The following is a 26,942-nucleotide window of genomic DNA, read 5'->3' as shown; positions in this document are numbered from 1 at the left end:
CCCCAGTCCTCAAATAAAAATCAACAAAACATTCTGAGGTCCTGACTCAAACTTAACACACTATGTAGTATTTATTCTATAACTGCTAATAGAAACAGCTTTTAATAAAACCTTCAAAACAAAATAAACAAAAATCCTGCAAAAAAAAATCTGGACTGGAAACACAGGGAACACAGCTAGGTCTGTACTGAAGTCATTTAAAGGCCTTGCTCTCAAAGCCTTTTTTCGTAACCTATTGATTTTTATACTACTTAGAATTCAGGGCCTGCAGCACTGAAGTATAAACATCAGAAGTCCTTGGACAATATTCATTCTCAGTATGAATGCAATGATAACAATAAAATAATGTTTAAGCAAGTGGGTAGGATGTCTAATTATTGAAATCAACTATTTCAGAATAATGATGGTAATGCTAAAGCAAGTTCTTCAAACCAGAAGTGTAATTATTTTTATTATGTGTGAGGAAAAAAGAACACATGAGGAAACACAAGGACAGCTTTCAAAGCAAAGCAAATGACGGAAATGAGATCAGTTTATGACCAGCTGCTTTGCCTTAATTGATGATTTTTGAATGTATCAGGAAATGAAATAAACCTAGCCAGAATAGATTAGAACATAAAAAGTTCACTCTAAGCATATAATAATGTCACAACCCAATACAGAAACCTTCAAGATTTATTATTCATCAGATAAAGGGTGCATTTAAATGGCCTGTCTAGATAATTTAGGTAGTCCATAATGAATCAGCAGTCCCATAAATAAAATGGAGGAGCTAATTGTACTTCAGCTATGGTCAGTTTCAGTTCTGCCCGAGACATTTAAATTAAGTTTGGAGTTCTTCTTTGCCTCTTTCCTTGGAAGGGTGTTCAGATTTCCTTGACAGGTTGTTGCTAGTCATGGCCATTTTGATGGTATATGGATTTTACAAGACTTCACACACACACACACACAAAAAAAAAAAAAAAAGCATGTGGCTTTTTAATTCTCCTAGTATTTAGAGGTAAAAGAGACATTTCTAGAAGCTTCTGCATGTTCTTATGAACTGATACTTTGTTTTTTTTTTTAACTGTTAGTTTTATCCACAGTGCAAATATAAAGGCAAAGATGTATTTTTAATTGGTTTCCAGTGAGAGAACAAATTTTAAAAGTCTTAATTGGTCTCATTCCTCCATATTCATACTGTTGTTCAAGCCCAGACATATCAATGAATTGCCTTGGCTGAAGAAAATCATCCTAGCAAAGCAAGGGCTAGATTTTCTAAGAATCTCTCTCCACACTTTGTATGTAGTGCAACGAATTTAGTAACATAGCCTGAAAAATCCAGGACGTATGAGACCAAACAGCAGTTTCCTTTGAATGAATAATCACAGTTGGAGCAATTATTTACAGGCTTGGCGCTGACAGGCTGATATGGCAAGCACATTAACAGCAAACAGAAGGAGCTAAATTGGCTAAAGGTTTCTTAACAGGGATGACTTTTCTGTTATATATGTGAGAAAGGTTCCAAGAACAAAATATGCACCCTTTACCAGCCTGGGGACTTCTGCAAGCAGGGCTCATTGTAATAAATCTTTTGTATGGTGACTGGTACCTTTCCCTGTTGTCAGTGCGCTTAAGCTGTCTTGCGGTAAATTACACTGATGCAGCAAAAAATTAATCATTTTGGACTAAGGAGCACACCAGAAAAAAAACTCTGATGTTATGTTTTGGAGGTTATTCTCTTCTGCAAAATTAATGAAGAAGTTCCAGTGTTAATTCCAGGTGACATATGTCTAGGAAGTTTGCAATTCAGTAGCCAAACTTTGCTGTCCAGACATGTGGCAGAACTGGATAGAAAATACCAGACCTGCATGTATCTATGGTCTGAAAAATTAAAGCATAGACTTGTTATGTTAATGAGAAAAAGTGAAGAGGAGAGAAGACACCCTGGATATCTGATTGTGTCAGCAATGCCCTAGACTTTGCTATAACTTCTGCTGATGCTGCAGGTGTAATTATGCTCAGTTTACAATTTCCTGCTTCTTTTCATGTGGTTTGGGGACTAACCTAATAGTGAAGGAGGAAAGCTGTGAAAGTATTTTATATTTCACCTTTTTAGGCTCTCTTGCAACCTTAATGAAGTTGTTCTTTTTACATACGTCTCCTCACCACTAGGACTGGTTTTCACTTTAGACAATAGGAGATCAGTGTGTTCAGCCTCTTGTAAGCCTTCCTCCTTAGGTCCTTTAAATGTGCAGTATATATTGTCTTTATTTATAAGTGCGTTTAAAAAGCACTATATATATATATATATTTCAAAAAGTATTTGGAGATTTTTTTCTTTTTCATAGTTTCTCTTTAAAAAAAAACAGTGATGGCAATATGATCAAATTGTGTGTTTTAGTACTGGTGTTAATGAGGTGCTCATAAGAAATATGCAACAGGTATTCTTGGAACTTATTGGCCCTGCAACATGCCAAAATACTTCCCTTCATTTCAAAATGAATATCCTGCCAACCAAATGACTTACATGTCAGTCACTTTCTTTGAAGATAATTGCACAACTTGATTTTACTTTCCAGCATATGAGAGAGTCACCAAAAGAAATAGAGGGGTTCCAACAGTAGCTTTCTAGTCCTGGGCATGTTCAACAACATGGCAAATTACTTTTCCAAAGATATCAAGGTGCTCAGAACAAAAGTAGAATTCTTTGCATTATGGAAAACTTTAACTTTTTTTTTTTTTTGAATTAGAATAGCCTCACTATCTACATGATGTTCCACTACATACTGTTGACTTACGTGATCTGTCAAAAGGCTGTGAAGCAGTAGACTTAGCTACTTTTCTTGTCTTCACTCTACCTACCTTAGTCTTTTTCTAGAATGATTTCTAAAAGGAGGAGAAAATAACTCTCTTCTTGTTATTAGTTGGACATGTTTCTCTTGAAAGCAATTATTTATTCTTTTATGTGTTTTCTTCACTGCCAGGTCATGAAAGTCCTTCTGGAAGTCGTTGTGTGATTTCAGAATTTATACGACCTCTTCAGATATCTGGAGACAAACCAGAACAATTGTCTGTCAAACCTACATTCCTGTCCAAGTCAAGATCTGGTACCCCAAGATGCAGATTTGATTCAGACGTAAGTCTTTTGAAGTTTGTTGCCGGAAATGTGTGTTATGGGGCCAGGATCTCTTCTCCAGGGACTGATGCAGGATCATCCAACTACTTTGAAAAAGACAAGAATATTCTCATTGTCTGAGACAAATTGTGAATGTGACCAGTGGGAATGTCACTGAAATTTTCAAAGTCTTAGTTGATATGCTAGTTACATGGTACGACAAATGCATGTGTGAGACCCTCAGGCTTCTATGAAAACCTTATCCTTTGATGATGCATTCAGAGTTCTGCATTACTTGTGTGCTTAAAAGGTGCAAGTCAGTACTTCTGTCTGTGTCTGTTTTGGTGTATGTCTGTTACACAGGTTTATTATTATTATTGTATCTACCAAAATGTGTGATTTTGATACAGCCTTGGTAAGTGGAAGAGCAATTCTGACCAGTGCCCTGTCAAGGCAAGTATGCTTTAGGCTTGAGAAGTGGCTCATTCTACAGTACTTGTTCTTTGCCTGGTTATCATGATGTGTTACTCTTCTCACCACAACTAGACTCATACCACCTGCTAGAAGCAGTTTCTAAACACTCTTCTAAACTAATTTTGAGCATTTACTCTAAGCTCTTACACCATTCAACTTTTCAACTTGTATTTAATTGTACTTTTGAGAGGTTCTTCTTAAAAAGGTTTTCTGGTTTGTAGTAGAATTCTTGTAGAAAGCCAGTGGGAACCTCCTAAGAACTTTACAAAGACAATGTGACAAGTTGATTGTTGATATTTAGGGCAAATTTTAAATATAATGAGGTATAGGACACATTTTGAAAGCTTTATAGAAAGGTATAATATTTCATATTAAATATTATATGCCTGTTACATTAAATATTATATGCCCGTTTTATGTGGGCAAACAGACATGAAGAAATGATCTTTACTTTGTACCCCTCAGCTTACAGTCCTGACTCCCGTTTTAATCTTTATAGAAGTAAACAAATTGAAACTGTGTGCATATTCTCTACTATGTTCATTGCTACTGAACCTCTGAAAATTGATAAAATCCAAATGTTTTTAAATGGATCGCAAGACAGAGTATGGTGTAGGATATTCAACAACATACTATATTTTTGTACAGTAGAAATTCCATGGATGTTACTATGGATTATCCACAAATAAATATATTATGTGTCCTTACCACCATGAAATGTGGAACATTCACTGCTTTTTGTAGAGGCCACAGAAAAAGCAGCCCAAAGTAGTCAAACAAGAAACAGCAGCTTAGCAACGAGATTTAGGGAAGCAGAACTAACAGCAAGGAACAGAAGACGTGCATGTCAAATTTAATTCATTTTTTCTATTATTTTTGAGTTATCTCTCACTAAGAATGTCAAGCCCTCTTTTGCAGAATTGTTCATTGTGTGCCCTCTTGAGTGTAATTATGTGATATATACTTACATTATGCAAGCACACAGAAATTAAGTTCCTTTTTTTTTTTTTTTAGAGGTATTCAGACCCAAAGGAGAGTGTGTTAATAAAATCATAAGGAAATGTGGATGAAAAGCTTGGCATGAGCTGGCAGTGCATGCTTGCAGCCCAGAAGGCCAACTGCATCCTGGGCTGCATCAACAGAGGAGTGGCCCGCAGGTTGAGGGAGGTGATTGTCCAGCAGGTCGAGGGAAGGTGGTTTCAGTTAATAGAAAGTGTGGAATTCAACAGTTGCTGCTGCTGTGGATTGGATTGGATTGGATTGGATTGGATTGGATTGGAAAGGGGGGTATATTTTATGTGATATTCATTGTTTCCAGCTGTGTGGAAACTGACACTTGCACCAGCTCAAAAACTCATCATTTGTCTTGAGTATTTAGCTACTAGTATCATGGTGCTATGGTAGTTTTCTAATTAAAATAGTAGAGTAACATTTTAGGTTGTCTGTGTAATTACATAGCTGTATTATGAAACACTAGACATATCACCTACAATAGGTCACTCTGGAGTAACTGAGTTTGTTGTATTGTAATGAAGACTTTACTAAAAGCTTTGTCAGGAGGGTGAGATGGTCAGAGGCTAGTATGGTTAAGTAACTTCAGTCAGCAACATGAAAGTGAGTGGACATGACATCTCCTTCACACATCTCCACTTACCAAATGACAAAGAACCAATCCACATTTGGGTTGATTTTGCAAGCTTTTGAGGAAAATCAACATCCAGACTAAGACACATCATCTGCATCTTTAGAATATATCATGAAATAGCTCAATTTCTATGCCATGTTAGAATCTGCATTGCAATTCCTTCATAGCCTAAGACCTACTATGCAAAAGTGCCCAATTCTGTTCCATATCAGAATTTCTTTTTTTTTTTAATGTTGCACATTCTCTGTCAGATTTATATTGTCTGACAGAAAAATGGTGTATGCATCTTTTAGAAATCTTTGTCTTTTTTTTTTTTCTCTACAGATGGATAATGATCAGAATTCCAATACCTCAAAGCAGAGATATTCTGGGAAAGTCCATCTTTGTATTGCCCGTTATAGGTAACAAAACCAGCTCATTGCACATATGATACATATTTGTAATATTCAACGTGGTTTTGTTTTGCTTTTGGCAGGTAGGTTAACAGAGCTATGTCCCTGCTTCCTTTGGGCTGTGAGTCTACTTCTACAGCATATGGGAGGGAGCCCTGTGCCTTTCAGCAGGCAAAGATGTTTGTCTGTTAGATTTAGACAAACTAGGCTTTTCAGGGGATATAGCCCAAAGCTGGCAGGTAATAAATAATTGGTCAACTGAATTCCTTAGTATTTGATGTTCACTTGCTTCTGATACCAAAAGACTACAAAAGCAGAAAACAATTATTTTCACTGTAAACCAAGCCTGAGACTACTGTAGAGAGCAGACCCCTTTCCTGTTTGCCAAGGCTGCAAAATCCTGCCATTTCCATGCACTTTAATTCTCAGAAAATGCAGTTATCCTTGGGAGCATTTGCATCCTGAGGATAACTGTATCACTGCATCTACTGTCATAAGCAAGTCTGCTGTCTTATAGTTTTATATTTCAAACAGATTTTAAACAGATTATAATATTTATTCAAGATTACTAGAATGATTATAACATGTGGATGCTCTCATAAGCACTAATACACTGCTTGTGCCAAATGACATATCAGTCTCCTGGCCAGCCCTGTTTTCTACAACACCTTACAGCAAAGAATGATTATCTGCCTGTAGTTAACTCACAAACTGCATTCATGCTCCAAGATTAATATGGATTTAAACACTTATAACTAGTTTTGTCTATGAGTAGCTTGCTTTAGCTGTAGCTTACTGTTTTTGTCTCTATTTAATTTGTCTCTGTTGAAGTTTAATAACTTGTGTAAAAGACTGTCATATAAAACAGAAGATGGGGACTGGAAGAGATGTCCCAAGTGAGATCTCATTAATTCTTTTTTTTTTTTTTTTTAAATAAAGATTTAGGCCAGAGTATTCAAAGAGATCTAAGTGAAAAATCTGTGTGTAAATTCTCTGGAAAAGGATGTGGTTTTAAGTGTATAGTGTTTAAGCGAATATGTTGTGTTTCATGGCAGTCTGTTAGCAATACAGTTCACAGAGGCAATACAACAAACTCACCCATTCAAAATATGTTTCAGAAGGTAATCAAAAACAATAAACCGAATTATCATCTAATGCACCCTTAGAAGTGTACACCTTCTTCTGATTAGTGTGCAAGTATGTGGTGGTTGTAAGTGAACACGCATATTTTCCATCTGTACTCCTTTGCAGTTACAACCCTTTCGATGGACCGAATGAAAATCCAGAAGCAGAGCTCCCCCTTACGGCAGGAAAGTACCTTTATGTGTATGGAGATATGGATGAAGATGGCTTTTATGAAGGTTTGTTGTTTTTTGTGTTTTTTTTTTTTTTTTAAATCTGTAAATTCATGCTAATCGATGCAGATTCAAATCAGTGTTAAACACACTCCGTGTGCTTTCCTTCATCTACTACAAAATCAGTTGCTAAAATTACTGCTATCGTCATTGTGTTAATTAACAGAGTTTCTGGACTGGCAAAGCCACTCCTTGCAGGCATAGCTAATTATAAGATACTTTATATTGTCAGCTTTTCCTACTTGCAAGATAAGATTTAAGGTGACAAGAAAAATTACTGCAAGTTCTGTGGTTTTTTTTGTTTTTGTTTTTTTTTTTTTCTACACTGAACCCTTATTTTCTCTAACTGAATGCTGTTTATGTATAGTTTTCATCTATATCATCTTCCTTATCTATTTATTGCAAGGTATTAACATGCAGGAGGAATGCACTTCAAGGACTTTAATGACATTATTCTCTCTCACCAGGGGAACTCCTAGATGGACAGAGAGGACTAGTCCCTTCAAATTTTGTGGATTTTGTTCAAGACACTGAGACCCGTTTATCAAGCACGTTGAGCAGTGAACAAGATCAGAATTTTATCAACCATTCGGGTTCTACTTTAGAAGGAGATATCCTAGAGATAAGTCCACCAAGTCACATAGACTCTAGCATAATCAGCAATGGCGCAGGGACTCTGGATGTGAACATCGACGAAATTGGAGAAGACATTGTGCCTTATCCTAGAAAAATCACCCTTATTAAACAGCTAGCCAAAAGTGTCATTGTGGGCTGGGAGCCACCGGTAGTGCCACCCGGATGGGGAACCGTTAGCAGCTATAATGTTCTGGTTGACAAAGAAATACGGATGAACATAGCCTTGGGAAGCAGAACGAAAGCTCTTATAGAAAAGCTTAACATTTCTACTTGTACATACCGAATATCAATTCAGAGTATTACAAACAAGGGTAACTCGGATGAACTGCAGTGCAGTTTGTTAGTTGGGAAGGACGTAATTGTAGCCCCCTCTAATCTTAAAGTGGACAACATAACCCAGATTTCTGCTGAGCTCTCCTGGCTCCCTACAAATAGTAATTACAGCCATGTCATATTTCTTAATGAAGAAGAATTCGACATTGTCAAGGCTGCTAGCTACAAGTACCATTTTTTTAATTTGAAACCCAATATGGCCTACAAGGTGAAGGTCATGGCAAAGCCCCATCAGATGCCCTGGCAGCTTCCCCTAGAACAACGAGAAAAAAAGGAAGCCTTTGTGGAATTTTCTACATTGCCAGCAGGTTTGATATTTTTTTCCTACCCCAAAACTCTGCAGTTAAGTTTCTCTGAAAAATTCTAAGTAAATTAACCTAACCTTTAGCTTTATGCTGTAATCCCTGTCACACTCATGGGAAGACTGCGGATTATTAGATTGCTTTATGGTATCTATAATTAATTCCTCTCCTGCTTTATTCTATTCTTGGTTCCTGGGTACATTCTGGAGAGATAAACTAGGGAAAGACATGTTTATCTTAATTACAGATCACATGCTAAGATGTGTTTTTATCAGAATAATCTCAATTTGTTTTTAATTAGTCTAGTTATACTAGTTCTGGTAATTATTTATTTTTGTTGGTGTGGATAGTGCTGGAAAGAAACAGTTATTACTTCTAGAATATTATTTGTATGTTGTTTGTGTGTCTGAATGCACTTTTTACAGGGACGACCCAACTCCCTTCTGTAATGAAAAGCATTATAGATGGCGTAGAGGATTATGCAGTGATTTAAGGGGATTCAAATATCTTTTGTTTGCGTGGTTGTGATCAGAAGTATAATATGAATTTTTAAAGGTAACAAATTAGTCATGTTTTGGAAAGAAAGGGATTTTTTTCCCCCAACTTGCTTTTACATTAGAGATGTTGGTAAGTGTTATGAGTCTTTTCCCAGTATTTAAGAACAGTGATGTAGCATTGAAAACTAGAGCTGAAATAATGTAGTACATTTAAAGGGTAATGTCATAATTTTGGGGATGTATTGCAATACCTGAAAATTTTGGACATCTCTTCTTATAGATTCATCTAATCAAGGACAAGTAGAAGCCTCCTTATATAGTTAGACTTTCAGAGCACTGAATGCCTCTGAAGCAGGGACAGTAAAGCACAAGTGATTTTTGGCCAGTAAAATTCCAATAACATGTATTGTGCAATGGGTTAATTGACTTTGCTGGGATTGATTCCAGCAAAGGGGGATGAATTAGTTCTGGTCTCTTCCTTGGCGTGCGAGACTTATGTGTAAGGAGACATGCAAGACGGTTGAATTGAGAGAGGGAATTAAGCTTGTATGTCTACTGCTTTTGATGCTGTTGATTTATAGGTTCAGTAAAAATGTCCTCAGTTAAGGCATTTACTATTTTGTTTTAAATCATTTCAGTGGGTTAAGTGGTGGTGCTATTGTAGCATTTGCTAATAGGAGGGCATTTTAAACTTTGTATATGTTCTGCAGGAGCTGGGAGATACTGTCTAGATGGTGGCTTAAATTTATTAAATATCTCACCTTCTTTGTTATTTGGGAAAAGCCTTTTGAGTGAGGTTTTTTCAGGACAACTACTTAACATGCTGCATCACCCTCTAGTTGCTAAAGCATGATAAAGCAACAATGAATTGTTCTCTGTTGAGAAGCATTACAGTTTATTAAACCAATCTCTGTTACAGCCTACAAAAGTAGAGATAGACTCCCTGGAGATTGATTTTTTTTTTTTGGGGGGGGGGGGGGGGTGAGAGGGCAAGAGAGAGAGAAAAGGGAGGAAGGTGCCTTCTCCTTCAGGAGCAGATGAACATCATTGTCAGAGACAAGATCCTGGACTAAATCAGATGCATTCTTTCCTGTAAACTGAGGAACTCTGCTGTATCGGGCATGCTGGCTGTCAATAAAATAGGGAAGATGAAATTGAAACCTAAATTAAAATCTACATCTTGGGAAAGAATAGTATTAGATCAGTTTACGTGCTTTGGCCTTGCTAGTTAAAAATACACTGTAAGTGCAACTAATGGTACAGGCAAAAAAATTGTGCTCTGCCTGTAGTGTCCTGAATATGACCAGAATTGTATTTCCATGCAAATCCTTGTGAAAGGATTTGGATCCATGGTAAAGGATGAAGCTCAGTGACAAAAAACTACTGAAATGCACTGATGGTTTTATCTAGAAGCTGAGTCTTGTTTGATATTAATGCTTGTGTCATGATCTGTATGGTAGCAATGAATGCACACAGTTATAATATTTGTAGCTTTCTCTCTCAGTAAATGAACAAAAATTGGCGGTGCTTAGTTCAGTGGCAAAAGCAAACTCACAGCATCTAAGGTTTATCATCTCCCAGCTATTACCCAGAGATAGCTGCAGCTGAAACCCGCTTCTGAAATGTTTTAGCATGAAACACTTCTCAGTGTTTGACTGTTAAATTAACAGAACAGGATGCCTGAAATATTCATGAACTAATAATCTCTGTGATGTTTTTACTTTGGTTTCTGTCCAAAGTAGAGCTATTTATAGTAGGTTAATAATGCCTTTTAATTAAGGATGTACTTGGTGTGCTATTACCCTAACGTACTGTAAATGCCTTAAAAGGTTAGCAGGCGTGGTTTTTTTTCAGTGCAAAGGAGTCTTTTAGTCCAGTTGCCCATTACACTGACATGCTGCTGATTGAAAAGGTTACGGTTCTGGCTCACAGTCCACAGCGCACCTTAGTGTCAAAGTGTTTTCTGACCTGCAAATCTTGGCTTGGAGTCACTGATGGTCATGAGACAGAATTTAAAAGTGATTTCTGAGTATGCCATGTGCATTCAGTGCAAAGATATATTCCAGAGTCACTTGCTGTCACTTGCAGCAGTTTTTCATTAACAGAGCCACTCCTGGGCACTTTTCTCCCCACGTTTTTCTGTTCACATCTTCTGCGTTCAGAGTAAGTAGTAGTTATGCGGTCTGAAGGGATAAAAATTGGTTCTGAGCAAGGTGCAAGTACAGACTGTCTTGCAAATATAGCTTAGTTAATGGCTGTAGGCTGAGGGTCAGTTTATAGCTCCATGACCTGCTGAGTGTATGCTTCTGTTTCTACACTGTAACTGCAGTAAGAATATTTTGTCTTCTTGAAAAAATAAGTGCTTTGAGATCAGTAGTTTCCAACTCACAAGTATTAGCAGCTGATGTACAAACTCTGATCTAATGCTCAAAGGTGACCAGTCTTGCCTGTCTTTAGGTCCCCCAGCTCCACCTCAAGATGTTACTGTCCGGGCCGGGTCCACTCCAGCGACCGTACAGGTGTCCTGGAAACCACCACCTTTGACAGCAACAGGGACCTCCCATGGTGCCAATGTCACAGGCTATGGTGTTTATGCGAAAGGTCAACGGGTGAGTTCTCCTTCCAGTGTTACAGGTACCATCTACGTAAGGTGAATTTCCACTGACAGGTAAAGGCAGCAATAAATGTGTGATGGCACTTGGATGTGTGCAGGGCTTTCCTGGATTTCAGCAGAACCTGTTCTTTTGTTTGTGCTTAACTTGATCATTAGCTCCCTTTCTATACACACTTCAGCTTTTGAACAAATGAGTTGAAAGGATTAAAGACAACTGGTGCTAATTGGTGTGGAGCCCTAATGTGAGCTCTCAAAGCTCATTCTGTATTGGCAATAATTCACTCCATGTTAAGACCTTGAAGGCTGTACTTCAGTGTCATTGAAGGGAGTGATGAGGGGAGGGAAATAGATGTCTTCATGCTAGTAAGTTGCTTGTTTGTGTACCCAGGTGGCGGAAGTGATCTTTCCAACAGCAGAGAACACACTGGTGGAGCTAATGAGACTAAGAAATCTGGAAGCAAAAGAAGTTACTGTTCGAACACTCTCTGCACAAGGGGAATCAGTGGACTCTACTGTTGCTGCCATTCCATCTGACCTACTGGTGCCTCCAACCCCTCACCCCAGAACTGCTCCCAAATCTAAGCCATTAGCAAGTGCCGGAGCCCCAGAAACCAAAGAAGAACATTTAGGTCCACATTTAAAAATGGATGAGTCATGGGAGCAGACTCGTTCGGCATCCCCTGTTCATGGGCACACACTTGAGCCACCTGTCCCTAACTTTCACAGCCCTCTTCAGGGGAGGAGGTCTCCATCACCTAACCGAATACTCCCTCAACCTCAAGGCACACCTGTCCCAAATACTGTTGCAAAAGCCATGGCAAGAGAAGCTGCACAACGAGTTGCAGAGAGCAATAGGGTAAAGGCAAACTTTTTCTTGCTGCTTTTAGGGATTGCTTTATTCATTGTAGCACTTACCATCAAAAAACTTTGTAGTATATGCCTGACTGAGCAGCTAATAAATTCCCAAACACTGAAGATCAGTGGTTTGAGAAGAAGCAGTGTGATAAAATTCTGTGGCATCTTTCACAAATATGCTCATAACTATAAAGAGCACTGATCGACCTTTGATCACTAGAAATGTTGTTTTCAGAAAATGCAGAGCCTTACTTCTGAAAAAAAGAAAAAAAAAAAAAAAGAAAAGGCCCCTGGGCAGTTACTTTCTCATCACAAGCTGCTCATAACTGCTAGTTACTTGCTTCAGGATCTGGTGTCAGTTTTCATATATTCTCTTTGTCCTTCATTTGTCAGTCATGAGCTGTTATATGGAGTCTTTGGTCTCCCATTGTATCTCCAAAATAATTCCATTTACTTTGATATTTATGCATGTCTTAACAACCCGCCAGTATTGACTATCTCTGTTTCAGAACAGAATTGAGCCAGCAGGTGATGATACCAGTTTTGAGAAGCTAGATAATTCTGGGTCAATAAGCTCTGTGTGTATTTCTCCCCTTTCTTTATAAGGAAAGCAAACTGGGATAAATGTAATGGAGTAAAGACAATTGGTTTCTTTGGCACTCAAATGAAAGTTGATATAACAAACATAGAGAAAGAGAACTGAAATGCTTTTTCTGTTTTTGAAAGTTGCTGACATAGCATATGCTCTGAACCATGCTTATTTACATTAACTTTATTGATGCTCGAAATGTTCAGAGATCTGGACAGAAGTTTACAGATGGATTCACTCTACCTTAAATCAAATTCCGCCAGTGATATTTGTCATGTTTGGTCTCCGGTAGTAGCAATTCTCCCTTTGCAGTAGGCTGCTGAGTGTCCTCTCCCTGACATCTGTCCAGCCTGTTAAATGGCACAGTCAGGAGGCCTTGTCATGGGAGTAGGCAGCAGCATTCAATAGCTGAGGGGTAAGAGTCACCTGTGAGCAGAGGAAGAGCATAAAGTCTCATTCTATAGCTTTTTTTTTTTTTTTTTTTTTTTTGTACTGAGGTCAAAAATGCTGAAATGAGTGGCTAGGTCTTCTGCTCGTCCTCTGCCATGGGGGAAACTAATGTCTTCTTTAGCAGCCTCTGACTGTAGAATGCTGAGAATTTTAAGATAACAGTAGTAGAGGGAAGAAAGCTAGCAGCTGAGTTAATGGTCACATGAAAACGTATAATTCCTTGAGTGAGAGTGATACTACAACCAAAAAACTCCTGCAGACTCCTAAAAGGTTAGAGTCAGGAAAACTAACATTGTTGTAAACCACAAGTATATTTAAATGTTGTGTTCTTGAATACTCATGTCTTATATTTACCATTTCTCCATTGGTTGCAGGATCAAGTCTTCACAATTTTCCATTTTTTGTTGCTTTGATAGATGGAGAGAAGAAGTGTTTTTAGTGAAAGGAGCAATGCAGCCCAGTATGCTAACTCAGATGATGAGGAAGATGGCTATGATTCTCCTAATGTCAAAAGGAGGGGGGCTTCAGTTGATGATTTTCTGAAAGGGTCAGAACTTGGAAAGCAAGTAAGTAGCCTGCTATTTTTCTTGTGTCAGTTGTCTGGTATGAAACAAGTATTTTGTGAAGCTCAGCAGGCTATTCAAGGTATCAACTGATTATTGTAGTCATACTGGTAAAACTGTGGGTAGGTAGGTGAATGTCCTGTTACTGGAGCATTATGCTGTTTTATGGGAACTGAATGCTTGGCACCATGCATCTGTAGGTTGTTATCCCAAGCAGTGGTCTTAAGCACTGGAAACAGAAAAAAATTAAACAGAAATGTGACTTAAATGTCACATCTGGGCTCTGAGTTTCTTCTGTATCATGCATTACTCCTGCATATGAAAGCATTCCGTGAGGAAAAAAAAGGAAAGAGGGAAGGATTTCTGTGTACCATAAAAGACATAACCTGTAATCCTAATGAGCAGAAAATCAGCAGCATACATACATACTTTGCATGCTGTAAGGAACAGAGAGATGTTGCCAAAAGAATTTTTCCACACCTGTGCAGCTTTTAGTCTGATTCTGCTGGAAACAAACATGAATTTACTACACTACTTTCAAGAGAGTTGGAAATCCTAGCAAAGAGATATTTTATTATGTCTTGACATGGTTGAAAATCTTAGCCAAACATCTGACCTCCCTTGTTGAAGGGTCAAAGCAATGGCCTTCATTTCTTTTTGTACCAATTTTGAGACTTTCTGGAATTTTGGTTCAGTTCACTACAGAAGCTCAAGCACTTACAAACATTACTCCAAACTTCAAATGTTCCTCAATATGCAGCTTCAGGATTTGATTCCATCTTCATGTACAGTGGTTCCCATTTTTTTAATATATCTAATCATGCTGTGCTTACAAAATGTGCAGTGAGTTTAGTTTAGTTATAAAATGTACAAGGAGTTTAGTTTATGATCTGGTTTGTTAAATGTAATGTTCTGGCTTAAAAGTTTAACCAAGGCCACTCCTATTTAACAATAGCAATTCAGTAAGACATACTTTGTCCTCTTTGTCTTCCAATAATTGGAAGTTAATAAGAACTTGAAATATTGAATTGGTTTTAAAAAACCATTAAGATCGTAGCAGTCTATTCCTACAGTGTTTGCACGAATGAAAACTTCAAACTCCATCAGCTAGCTGTATCATATAATGATGGTAACATCCTGCAATAATTAAGTGCTGATCACTTTTAAATTATAATGTGATGTAACAAACAGCTGTGAAGAACAGATGATATGTGAATTATCCTAGGGCTTTTACAATGTGGTCAGCAAGTCTACTGATGCATGAAGGACCTCTAAATTATGGGAATTTGATCAAGACTAAAACTAGATTTGGTGCTCTGAATGCAGACGTTCCTTTTTGGGTCACCTGTGAGACTGAGATTGGATTTCTTGAATTGGGAACATAAATGGGCAAAAAGTTTTATACATGATTCATCTGCTAAAACAGAGGAGCAAGCTGCATGTTGTAATTTATATGTAGTATTAGCTTGAAATTCAAACCTAGGAAATGCTTTAGTCCTTCTTGGTGGTATGCAAAGATTTTCAATGTCAGTCGGTAAAGATTTTTCCCCCTCACCCTGCTGATTAGCCTCACTATTGCCATGGTGAAGAGTACCATACAGAGAGCAGCAGAGGTTCTGACTTGTCTGATATTATGGAGGAAGATGAAGAAGAGCTGTACTCGGAAATGCAGCTGGAGGATGGAGGAAGACGACGAGTCAGTGTGACTTCTCACAATGCACTTAAGGTAAGCATGACTGCGGAGAAACCTTAAGATACCTCCATATTTTTATTCTTCCTTCAAACCATTTCTTTTAGACAATTATGGATTTTGCAGACAATTAAAACTAACACTGTTGTATAAAACTAGAACTAGGGCAAACATTGTTTTTATGATGTCGAGGCTACCTTTAATACATTTGGTTTGGCATCTTTTTCTTTTTTTTTTTCTCCTTTATTTCTTCTGTAGTTGGATAGCTAATCTTTTAGCTAGTTGACTATTTTCCTATATGTAATTGTGGAAGTTGCAATTTCTGATCTATATTGGGAGTCTTTTCCCATGTTTATATGACAATATACTGCATGTGCTACCCAGACAATGAGTTGTTTCTGGGCAAAACGGTTTATATAAACATGCATACATAAAGGAAAAAAATACTTAGGCTTTTCATGTCTAAGGAATTTTTTCCTGTTTTCAGTGCAGTGCCATCTCTTCCTCTGGCTTTAAAGCTCACTTGTAAGAAGGGGATTTGGGTGAACTTTGTTTGATAAATGTATAATCAGAAATCCTTGTGCTCTGATTATTAAGGAATCACCTTAAAAATCACCTGTCAGAGACAGTAGGAAATATCTATCAGCAATACTGCTTAATCACAACAGAGGAGTATTTATCATGGAATTATTAACAATTAATTATATGCAGAATGTTGAACTTACCCAATACAGAATATATATTTCTCATACTTGTATGTATAAATTGTAATTGCTTTTCATGTGTCTATTGATTACACTAAATTGTGTTTTCTTAGCAAGTTGGATAACTTGAATGATAAGGGAAACCACAGGTGAATTTTTCTTACAGTATGCTGTTATTTAACTAAAAAAAAATGCTATGTTCTCATGTATAGAAGAATTTTGACTGTTATTGTAACTGCCTTCATGTACTGTAAATTCAGCCCTTTTATTCTGATACTATCTGGAATGAGACAGGTACTTTTTTCAAAAGAAAAATAATCAGTGTTTCGATTCTTCTGCTATCATAAAGGTTCAAACTGAAATCCTTCTGCATGCTGCTTCTGTCCCGTTCGTCTGGAGAAAAAGTGAATTATCCCTAGACTGTTCTTGTTCTTTATGCATCAGAAATTATGTCTACTTCTTCGTTTTACAATAGTGTTGCCAATTTTGATGTCTAAATAGGTGATCCAGACCCTTATTTGGTGTAGTAAATCATTTTAGACACGTTAAAGTTTGCAGGCATACTTCTCTCGATGTAGTAGTGTATGTGGAGGGTATGGTTGATTTTCAGTTTCAGTAGAATTCAGTGTGAGTACATCCTGGGGAAGGACTCATGGATGTCAAAGTCTCATTTGTAGAATATTGCCCACCATGTTAATAAGCTTTTTGATACAAAATGCAGGTCATGTTCTGATCCCAAAGCGTTTGATAATTTCCCCCTCTTTCACTAGATCCAATCTCACTTTGCAACAGCAGTAGCTAACAAAAAAATGAAAAACACATTTAATGAATTTTCCATAATGTAAACAGATTCCTGTTCCTCTTGCATCTGAAGGTATGCCAACCATGCACTTTCAGCTGTAGTTGAGTATTCTCTCCCAAGTAACAAGAAAATGCTTTGTATGCAGATATATACTTGCTTTATTGGGAGATTGTTATTCCCTATTATATGTATCTATCATGATCAGAATGCTTATTTTATTCAGGCTGGGAAAGTTTTTACCTACTTCTGATATAAACAGAGACTTTCACTTACTTCTACTAATGGGCTGATTCTCAAATATTGGTTTTAACAAGCAGGTACAAGATTATTTTGAGAGATATGATGACAGTGCAAACCAAGAGACATCAGAGAGCAGCCTGCTTCTCAGAGTTCTTTCTGTGGAAGCCAAGCTTTAAAAACTGGGCTTTATATATATATATATATATATAAAATTTTAAAAATTTTTTTTTTTTTTTTTTTACAATTTGACAAAGGAAACTAGAGCTTCTTTAATGATGTTTGCAAAATATTTCTCCTCTGGCAGGAGATCTAGGAATATTTGCTACTCATATACGGTACTTTCACAGATGCAAAGCAAGACAGCTTGTTCTAACAGAATTTTCATTCTCAGATAAGGGTTCTGGTTACAAAGAAAAATTAAATTTCAATTTGGCATGGGGCAAGGAAAGTACTAAGCATTAGTGCCATGTTTTAATGTCATTCTCATTCACCATGCTGGAACCTGTATGCAGCTTCTATTGCTTTGTTTTAAATGCATGGGTTTATTCTTGTTAGAGCATCACTCAGTTGTTTGTACTGACCTCTCATGTTGTATCTGACACCCAGCAACTTCTTAATCATGTCTTTATTTTTCACAGATAGTCATTCAAAGCATGACATCTTTTTCACTAAATAAGCTGCATGTCTTATGTTTGCCATTGCTCTAAAACTAATTCTGTCTTTATTTTTTTTCTTCTCCCTTTTCCCTCCCATTTTATTTTTGTCACACACTATTTGTTCCCTGTCTGATTTTTAACATTACATAATCTTAAGGAGTGCGATAAGAATAAGACCACTGAAGCCACTTTTTTGGAACAGCCTGACTTTTCACAACAGATACATCACAGTAAAAAGCTTTTCAGTATTCCAGAAGTAGCTGAAGAGGATGGTGAATACTCTGAACTGCTATACAAGCAGGGTTTAGGTATGCCCTATAAAAAGAATCCCACAATAGCTAGAGACTCTAGACCACCTAGGCCCTACAATCAAGACCAGCAGCACAACTTCTGGTATGCAGCCAAGCACAGAATTTCAGGCATGGAGGATTTTGCTGGAGACGACAAAGGATATAAATATAGCCGATCCTTATCGAGAAGCCCAGACAGTGGACTAGACTGTGGAAGTGAAGAAGAAGAATCTCGTTTTACTTTCAGATATGTTTGCGATTCAGTTTCTGCCAATGTTGCATCTAGCTGTTGTGCAGAGACTGCTAACTGTTCCTGCAGGAAAAGCATGAGGCCCTTGCTTGCTCGCAGGAAAACCTTAACAAGACAAACCAGCATTGAAGAAGATTTTGGTGACTTGGGTCCTTCCTTTGTAGAGCCCAGGAATGAACAGGTCAAGCCCAGTTATGAGAAAAAGTATGAGGCTCAGAGATGTAATAGAACAGATAATTTGTCTAATGAAGATGTTCAGGGAGGCTGGAAGACCGACTTTAAAATGGCTGACTCTAGGGCCGCTGGTCCACTTGCAAAGCCATCCCACAGAGATGCAGAAGACTCTCTGGTGTGTGAAATAAATCTTCCTTCTAACATCTGCTTGCCAAATCAGTCTGTTTTCTTTCTCTTGCTACTTTTTTTCTTTTCTTTTTTTTTTTTTTCTTAGTTAATTTTTAGAGTCCATCCTTTGGACCTATCTGCTGCATTCCCCCCCCCCCCTTTTTTTTCTCCCCATTCATTTTTGTTTATTATTCCGCATTTTGCTTTACAGTCATCTTTTGTGTCATGCTGAAATCAGTTTAATTTGCTTTACAATGATTTTCCCACAAAAAAAAAAAAAATACAATAATGGCTGCTTTCATTAAAGGACAACTGAATCTAAATTTTAATTAAGGGTTAGCTGAACTATAATTTTCCACAATATTGTCTTTATTTATTTTGCCCATCTAAATGTTGCTTTTCAAAAAAAAAAAAGCTGCATTTTAATTGGAAAAATATTTCATCAGTAATTATTATTTTAAATATCTCGAGGAATCCATTTCATCATGTTGTTTTTGTTCATTTCAATCTCAGAATTTTTAGGATATGCTCTTTATCATGAACCATCTCTGGACAAGAATCAAGATTCTCCCCAGTGTGAACATGACCCAGATTTGGGGAGTCACAGGTTTCATCATATTTCCATTTTCTGCCTTCTCTCTGCACTGTCACTACTTCGCCTTCCTTTTTAGATCATCTCTTCTTGCCTTTGAAGTTGCAGACTGCATCTCTGCAAGAGAATGCAGGCAAACAGCTTCTTCGAAAGGGAGAGCCAGGGCTGTTCCATATCTTTCAAGGATGCCTCTGCGTGATCTTGCCTAATTGCATTTCTGTCCATTAGTCTATAGCAGAGTCTCCATGCTTTGACAGATGCATCCATAGGTTTCCCTGCTCCCAAAAGACCAAACAAGTTCTTTACCCTCTCAGTCTACAGCAATACAGAGTGGAGATCTCAAATCAAATGTATTTCACGTAACAGTAGAAATCAGCTGCCTGCTCTTCTAGCCCAGCAATTTATTCTGAAACGATCCTTAAAAATTTCTCCCATTAAAATTAGTGCCCAAGCTGTGTTAATTTCAATGGCTGCATGATGAACTCTGGAAAGCATTAAAATAGTACCATTTAGTTATTAAAATAGCAACGTTTTCTGCAAGTGAACAGAAAGAGACAGCTGTGGTGTGAGACGAAGTGTGTCTACATTCCCTTCTACGTGTTTCAATAACCTCTAAAAGGCTTTAACAGTCGAAGGCCATTATAGAAAAGCAGTGTGCTCAAAGAGAAGGATATACACTTGTTCACATGCTGCAAACTGGACAAAGCTATATAGCTGAAAACAAAGAGATGCGTGCCTGTTCAGTGTAGCCTGATATCATCAGCTCTCATAACCGGTTGCACTACTCTTCAGGAGATTATAACGTCATAGTAGCAACAACAAAGGCAAAAGAATGTTTCCAAAATTATTCTTTTCTTTTCTTTTTGTTCCAATATGTGACTGCTGGTTGCAAAATCTCTGCCATAAATCAGGGAACCATTTTTTCTTTTGCAGGTTTGCCAGGCAACAGTATTTAGTTTTCAGCTAACCTTTCAGTTAAAAACTAAGTTTAGTTGCCTTTAGAGCTTATGCTTCCAAATGCGATTGACCTGATCAATGTCCAACCATATAACCATAATGTTTCCATGCATGTAACTTACAAACCTGTTTTTTCTGTTGTTGTTTTTTAGCTTTTAGGTAATCCATCATCTGCAGGACGGCCTGAAAGGGCGGAGCATGCAGGGCGAAGGTCCTCTCATGGCAGTGCAGTGCCACAAAGGTCTCGACCAATGTTGGTCCCTTCCATTGGTTAGTTGGACAGATTGGTGAATTTCTGTTCTTTGCAGCCTCAGAGTTGGGAAGGTGGTCCTTACAATGGACACTTGTCTTGAGCCATGGTTTCTCTTAGTTACTTAAATGAGATGAAATTGATCTAAAAACATCTCCATCTAAGTAAGAGCTAAATGTAAGCATACCGGGGTCTCAGGGGGCTGAATCAATAGACAACAACATCACCGGGATGGTTTTCATTGAATTTAATGGGTGTTGGAGCTTTTCTAAACTTGGTTAAGGTTAGATAATATCAAATCTTACCAAAACAAATGATAATGCAGGCAGGCATATGATCAGTAAAATAAATGTACCCATTCAACCATTCATTCATCCATCCATCTTCCCATTCATCAACCATTATTTTGCATTCACTTTCCATTTTCTTGACTACTTTTTGGAATTTAGCATGGAAAAAAAATGGAAGCTGTTAAATGCAACAAGTTAGTAGAACTTCCATATATTTACTAGATTTGATATTTCACCCCTATTCTGGTTTACTTATGACTTAAAACATATGCTGATGTATACCAAAAAATCCAAAAAGTAGTGCAGAAAAGATAATGGAATCAAGACATTATGGAAAAATGCATATTTGTTAAAATTTGCACTCTAGACTGACAAATAAGGAACATGCACACTGAAAAATTAGCAAACACATGCGAAACAAATGCAGAAAGAATTCTGTGAGCTATTAACAGAACATTACTCCATGAAGATGTAACCAGTTAGGTTCATGTCCCTAACCTGGACTTTGTGAATATCATCAGGAGGAGCCTGAAGCAGTGTCAGGATGTTCTCACCTGACATTTATGTGGATGAGCGACATCACAAATGGGGATTATCAGAAGGAAGGAGACTGATCATAAAGGAATTCTTTTACTTTTAAATCTTAAATATTTTTCCCTTTTCATGGGTCACACTAAAATGCCAGAAATGTTCTGTCTGTTAAAAGCAAAATCCCCCTAGTGGACACAATTATATTTATACTTGGTGTATAGTAATTATTATTAATGAAAGAAACTGTAGATCACAACACATGCAGAGCTGTAATGCATGAAACTTTCTTAGCATTTGCAGTATAGCATGGCTGTTCAGAAGCCTGATTCTCTTCCCACATCCTGCTGTAAACCAGGATAATTCTCACAGATATCAATGGAATTACACTGGTATGAAAATGGTATGGGGGAGAATCAACTCCAGGGAGGCTCCTGTGCTTCTATTGATGGGTTATTGTTAGCTGAACCAAACAGCATTCAGATGATGGTGTTAAGGCTGTGAGATTTTTTTATTTTTTTTTTTCCTAGGCTGAAAGCAGCCTGTTTTTCTCAGGAATAAAGATTCCTGGCTTATGTTTGGACTACTTAAACCAAGTTTTGTGTCTAAATTCATTCTTTTTATATTATGTGTAAATTTATTTTATTATTTTTTTTTACAAATAGCAAGAGAGTAGACAGGTTTTTTGTTTTTGTTTTAATTATTCCTTTGGGTTTCCTTTTAGTTTTGATTGTTATTAAAAAATAAGGGAGGTGATTAAATTTATCAGAACTCACTTTCTTTCAACAAAGGTAGGATACAAAGTCCACCAAGTAATGACTCTCTTGTTTAGCAGTTCAATAGCAACAGTTTAGGAATCAGATAAAGAAATTAATTTCTTATAATCAGTCAAGCAGATTAATAAACTAAAATCACAGATTTTATTTTTTTCAGTGCAACTAAAAGAACGAATTAATGTATTTTGAATTATGTACAATCCATAGGTGCTCTTTGGGATTCCATTTGGAATAAATTACAACATTGTCTAATGTTGATAACAAGCAAACTACAGAGCATTAAGAACAATATCTAACAACAAATAAAAATAATAATGATAAAAAAATGCTGGGAAGCTGTTGGAAGGGCAAATCTGCCTTAGATTTCAAGAGTCCTAATTTCTGGCTGAAAGACTAGTGATTAAAATTGCTGAAAGATAGGTATGCATTATTTCTCACTTTCAGCATCATACCGTAGTAAATCACTTTGAGGATAAATGAAGCTAAAATAAACACTAGATAAAACTCTGCACAAAAGTTGCTTCCTGGAATCTTGCTGGGAAAAAAAATCTAGAAGACATGAAATATATCAGCAGGTCAGATAAGTAAAGAGAGTTAAAAATATGGCACACAAAAGCATATAGTTGAGTGGTGAATAAACTTGAAGCAAGTTCAGAAATCCCACTGAAAGAGACGAAGTTTCCCATGAATAATGGCTGCAAGTAGGGTTTTGGAAGAATGAAATTATGATGGTTATGTCATTACAATATGAAAATTTAGATGGCTTAAATATGTGAAACTGTTGTTGGTCTCAGTATACAGCTCAAAAATGTGGATTCCAAATTTCTTGGCAGTGGCTTATTCCTTTACATGTATGCCTGGAGTATTTGCTAAGTTACTCAGCCTCACTAATGATGGGAAGTTCTCAAAGCAGCAGTGGCAAGTTAAATTAGAGGGAAAGACCTTCAACGCTGTAATGTTGTCACGATTCCAAAGATCAAATCTTTCTTCAAATGTTCCAGAATTTAAATTCTTAGGAAATTCTTTGAAGTATTTTCTCCATTAAGCTATAAATACTTTGGGTTAGTATACTGTTGCAGGTAGGATTTAAGTAAATTAATTAATTTTTGTTTTTAGGTTGATACTTTAGAAGGTGAAACAGTTTACAGTGCTCTTGACCTTGCAGATCTGTCAGGTAGGATTACTTAAACCTCATAATAACAGATGATTCCTATCCAAAGATCTAACAAATAATATTTACCATGTGAATTTAAAAAAAAAAAAATAGATGCTTTATAAAAGGTGATACAGGAGGATTTCTAGAGGCTGTGACATCTGGCAAAGCTTACACAGTGTTTAGCCTTCCTACTATATGCAAGTTAGTAAAGAAGATAGGCAAAACTTGCCCGCAGGAGCCTCCTCAAAGGCAACTATACAATATGTTTTAATAGATCATTCCCTTTTTCTTCGTAGAAATTACAATGGACAGTAACAGTGAAGGCGGTCGGTCTCGGTCAGGTAGTGAGGGAAATATTTCACCTGTAAAAGAAGAAGCTTATTATCGCAGCATTGGTGGACACAAGAAATGGCCTCAGCAGCGTACCATGGCCTCTGAATATAGATACGGTATGCCGAACATTATTCATCCTTTATGACAGACACGTTTTAGAGCTGCGTGTTAACAAGTGCGGTTATGTATGACAACATTGCATGCAATGCAGAATGCCAGGGGAACTAGCTCTTAAGTCCTGTTTGCTGTCAGGTAAGTTTCTCCAGCTCAGCTGTAAGGGACAACAGCCCTTAGTCCTCTGTCCTGAAACTGCTGTGCGGCCACCTTTCCATACTCAGTTGAGTCTGAGCACACTGCATTGCATGAACCTCTGTGAAGCTACGCTGCTACTAATGCCAGTCAATATTTACTGTATATACCTGAACAACCATTCATCAAAATGAGCACATTTTCACTTGATTCATATAGATTGGACAGGGTCAAACAGTAGCTGCTAAATCACAATGTGATTTACATGTTCAATAATAGGAATCTGTTACCAAACATTAATCTGATTTGCGGCTTGGGCTAAACAATAATTCAGGGTCTTTTCATTAATCACACAGGCCTTTGGCTCTGTCCCTTGGTGAAGACAAAAAATATTCATATTTTTAGGTATAATTACATCATAATAACAAACTTGTATTACACGAGTAAGGTAATTATACCCACTACTGGTAGTATTTGCTGCTTCATCAACATAGAAATCATTACATGATCAACAACTCAGTTTTCATAGTTCATAACATAGTGAATTAAAGTGTCTAACACTTAACCCATAAAAGCAGCCTAGGCCATATGTAGATCTAGGAAACACTTCTTTTTTTTTCCTTTTCTTTTCTTTTTTTTTTTTTTTCTGATTTCTGAAATAAAGCAAATGGACCCTGAAAGTTAAGTAAATTATAATTTAATGCTGGGTTTCAAAGCGAACATATCTGACTTCTAACCAGATCACCAACTTGTGTATAGCTAGTGAGTTCAATGCAACTACAGTAAATTGACATCGGTTGGGAATCTGGCTGGCTGCATCCAAAGATTTAAGATTTTACATACACAATTACATGTGTGTATGATATATACCACATAAGAGAATAAGTGGCTAATGAGAAAATAAAGAGACTATTTGTGTTCTCATTCAGTGAAGCAAACTTCACTATCATGAGTCAGATTATTACAGGTTAGTGCTTTTAACTGGGATACATATGGCTATAATTCATATTTGCACCTAACTCCTATTAATCACAGTTGAAGTCAGATGCAAACATTGGTATTTTTAATTTAAAAATTAACAGTCAAAATATCCTACCCCTTCAACCACCTGTTTTATGTTGCCTGGTGGGCCCGAGTATAAACCACATACAGACTGCGACATGACTATAAGAAGAGAACAGAATAGAGAAGAAACCCACCCTGTGTGTCCCATTGCTTTCTGTCCCATATGTGCACTTCTTTCACACACCCTTTTTGTGCTTTGTGCCTGCATAAAGCTTCTTGGCTGGAATTTTTCCCTGCCCTTTTGCTGTTCTGCATTTTTCCCTACTCACATTCTTTCTTGCACTTTGGACCCAAGAGTCAGTAGCTGTTCCCTTAAAGCTGTGACCCTCTGATTTTTTTTTTCTGGTAGTTTAAACGTGTCAAATGTTGAACGAAATTTGGAATTGAAGCAAAAAGATTATTTTTTTCTGAAATATTACATATTAAATATTCAAATGATTAACAAAAAAGGTAGTCTTTATAAGAGATGATTACAGTAAAACTTGTATTAATGTGTTTGAAAAAAAATGATATAGGTAAATTACATTTTCATTGTAGTTCATAATATATTCTCAATTTATCTGTGTGAAAGATCTTGCAAGCTGGATGATAAGTATTGATTCAGCAAAGAACAAAAGTATCTGACTCCCGTTCAAGTTAGTGGGACTTGGAAAATAAGTTTTATTGAAGTGGCTTGTGATTTTGCGTGCTTTTGGGTCTTCAGCTTCATGTGTCTTGAAAGAGCAAGTTTTTTGGAGAAAGTACTGCTACATGCTCTTTCAAAACAAAATTAAAAGCATTTGAAACCTGTCAACAAAACACTTATTGTTAGCCATTTTGGCCTAGTTTACTAATTCAGTTTTACTGAAGTCCATCCTCACGTATGTTGTTGAATCAGGGACTAAATGCCTTCTCCAGGTAACTTGAAATGTCTGAAAGCTATGAGATGAAAAGTTCATTCTTACTTTTTAAGTCCTAATTGATTTGGTACCCTGCAGTGGCCTGAGAACAGTACAGTGTCAAGTGTTGTGATGTTCATGGATGATCCTTCCTAATGAGCGTATAATTAAATGCAGTCATAGCTAACCTTTGCTCCTGGATTTTATCATATCTTATAGTGTTCAGGTGGGTTTGGGGCATTGCTGTCGATGTTAACTATTGACTGTGTTTAAGCAAAATAGTAGTATAGTTCCATCCCTGACACAACTAACACTACTGAAGTATATTTCTTCTTACCTGTCTGAAGAGAAGAGGTTATAACCTTGTTTTAAACCTCATACCTAAAACATGGTATGTCAACACAGCTGGGATGTGCTTTCTTGGGTCCATGAAGAGCAGAAGCAGCTGTGCTGGAAAACAGGTGGATCCAAAGCATGGTTATTTTTGCAGTAAAGTTAACGCCTATCAGAATCATCATTATGTCACTCTTAACATGCTTCACTAATTTATAGCAAACTATAGTAAACCTAACAAAAGTTGCTTTCTTACCTGAGCTGTATTCACTTGTGTAAATGTCATTGTGGTGTAGATCAACACCACGTTCAGTGCACGCAGGTTGAATATGCTTAAAAAATTACAACTTGCTAATTAAAAAAAAAAAAAAGAAATGCCAAACTTGATAGGACATGCATTAAGTTTTCACTGAAACACCAAACACTTTTCAAATACTAACTGAAATAGTTGAAAAAATGAGGCCGAATTACTGAATTGCTCTTTTCTGAATTTACTTTCATAGATGGCTATGGTGGTCATGACCATCTTTCTCCAGATATTTATGAAGAATCAGAAACAGATCCTGGCACAGAAGATATTTCTACTCGAATATTTGTTGCACTCTTTGACTATGATCCGCTGACAATGTCCCCAAATCCTGATGCTGCAGAAGAAGAGCTGCCATTTAAAGAAGGACAGATCATTAAGGTGGGATCTAAAAACAAAGGAAACAAAGGACCCATTGTTACAAACAGCATGTCCTTTGTTTCCAGTGGAGA

The 26,942-nt window shown here is 37.0% G+C and overlaps 1 protein-coding gene across 16 annotated transcripts in view; it reads left to right on the top strand.

Annotated features, from left to right (window-relative positions):
* RIMBP2 (RIMS binding protein 2) overlaps positions 1-26,942 on the top strand; it is a 151,255-nt gene that overhangs the window by 111,170 nt on the left and 13,143 nt on the right. For 8 of the 16 annotated variants that reach the window (XM_083803680.1, XM_083803681.1, XM_083803672.1 and 5 more), the window contains 12 exons: positions 2,967-3,118; positions 5,541-5,617; positions 6,860-6,969; positions 7,431-8,240; positions 11,189-11,340; positions 11,734-12,201; positions 13,656-13,805; positions 15,370-15,528; positions 18,052-18,783; positions 20,478-20,595; positions 23,622-23,774; positions 26,687-26,871. In XM_083803680.1, the coding sequence (XP_083659806.1) occupies positions 2,967-3,118; positions 5,541-5,617; positions 6,860-6,969; positions 7,431-8,240; positions 11,189-11,340; positions 11,734-12,201; positions 13,656-13,805; positions 15,370-15,528; positions 18,052-18,783; positions 20,478-20,595; positions 23,622-23,774; positions 26,687-26,871 (3,266 nt within the window). The remainder of the gene's footprint in view (positions 1-2,966; positions 3,119-5,540; positions 5,618-6,859; positions 6,970-7,430; positions 8,241-11,188; positions 11,341-11,733; positions 12,202-13,655; positions 13,806-15,369; positions 15,529-18,051; positions 18,784-20,477; positions 20,596-23,621; positions 23,775-26,686; positions 26,872-26,942) is intronic. The other 8 variants (XM_083803684.1, XM_083803685.1, XM_083803682.1 and 5 more) reach the window with 3 other exon arrangements.

The sequence above is a fragment of the Anser anser genome, assembly GCF_964211835.1.
Source record: "Anser anser genome assembly, chromosome: 18".
NCBI classification, from domain to species: Eukaryota; Metazoa; Chordata; class Aves; order Anseriformes; family Anatidae; genus Anser; species Anser anser.
The sequence above is the reverse complement of the archived record's forward strand: the minus strand, read 5'-3'. Positions and strand labels throughout refer to the sequence as shown.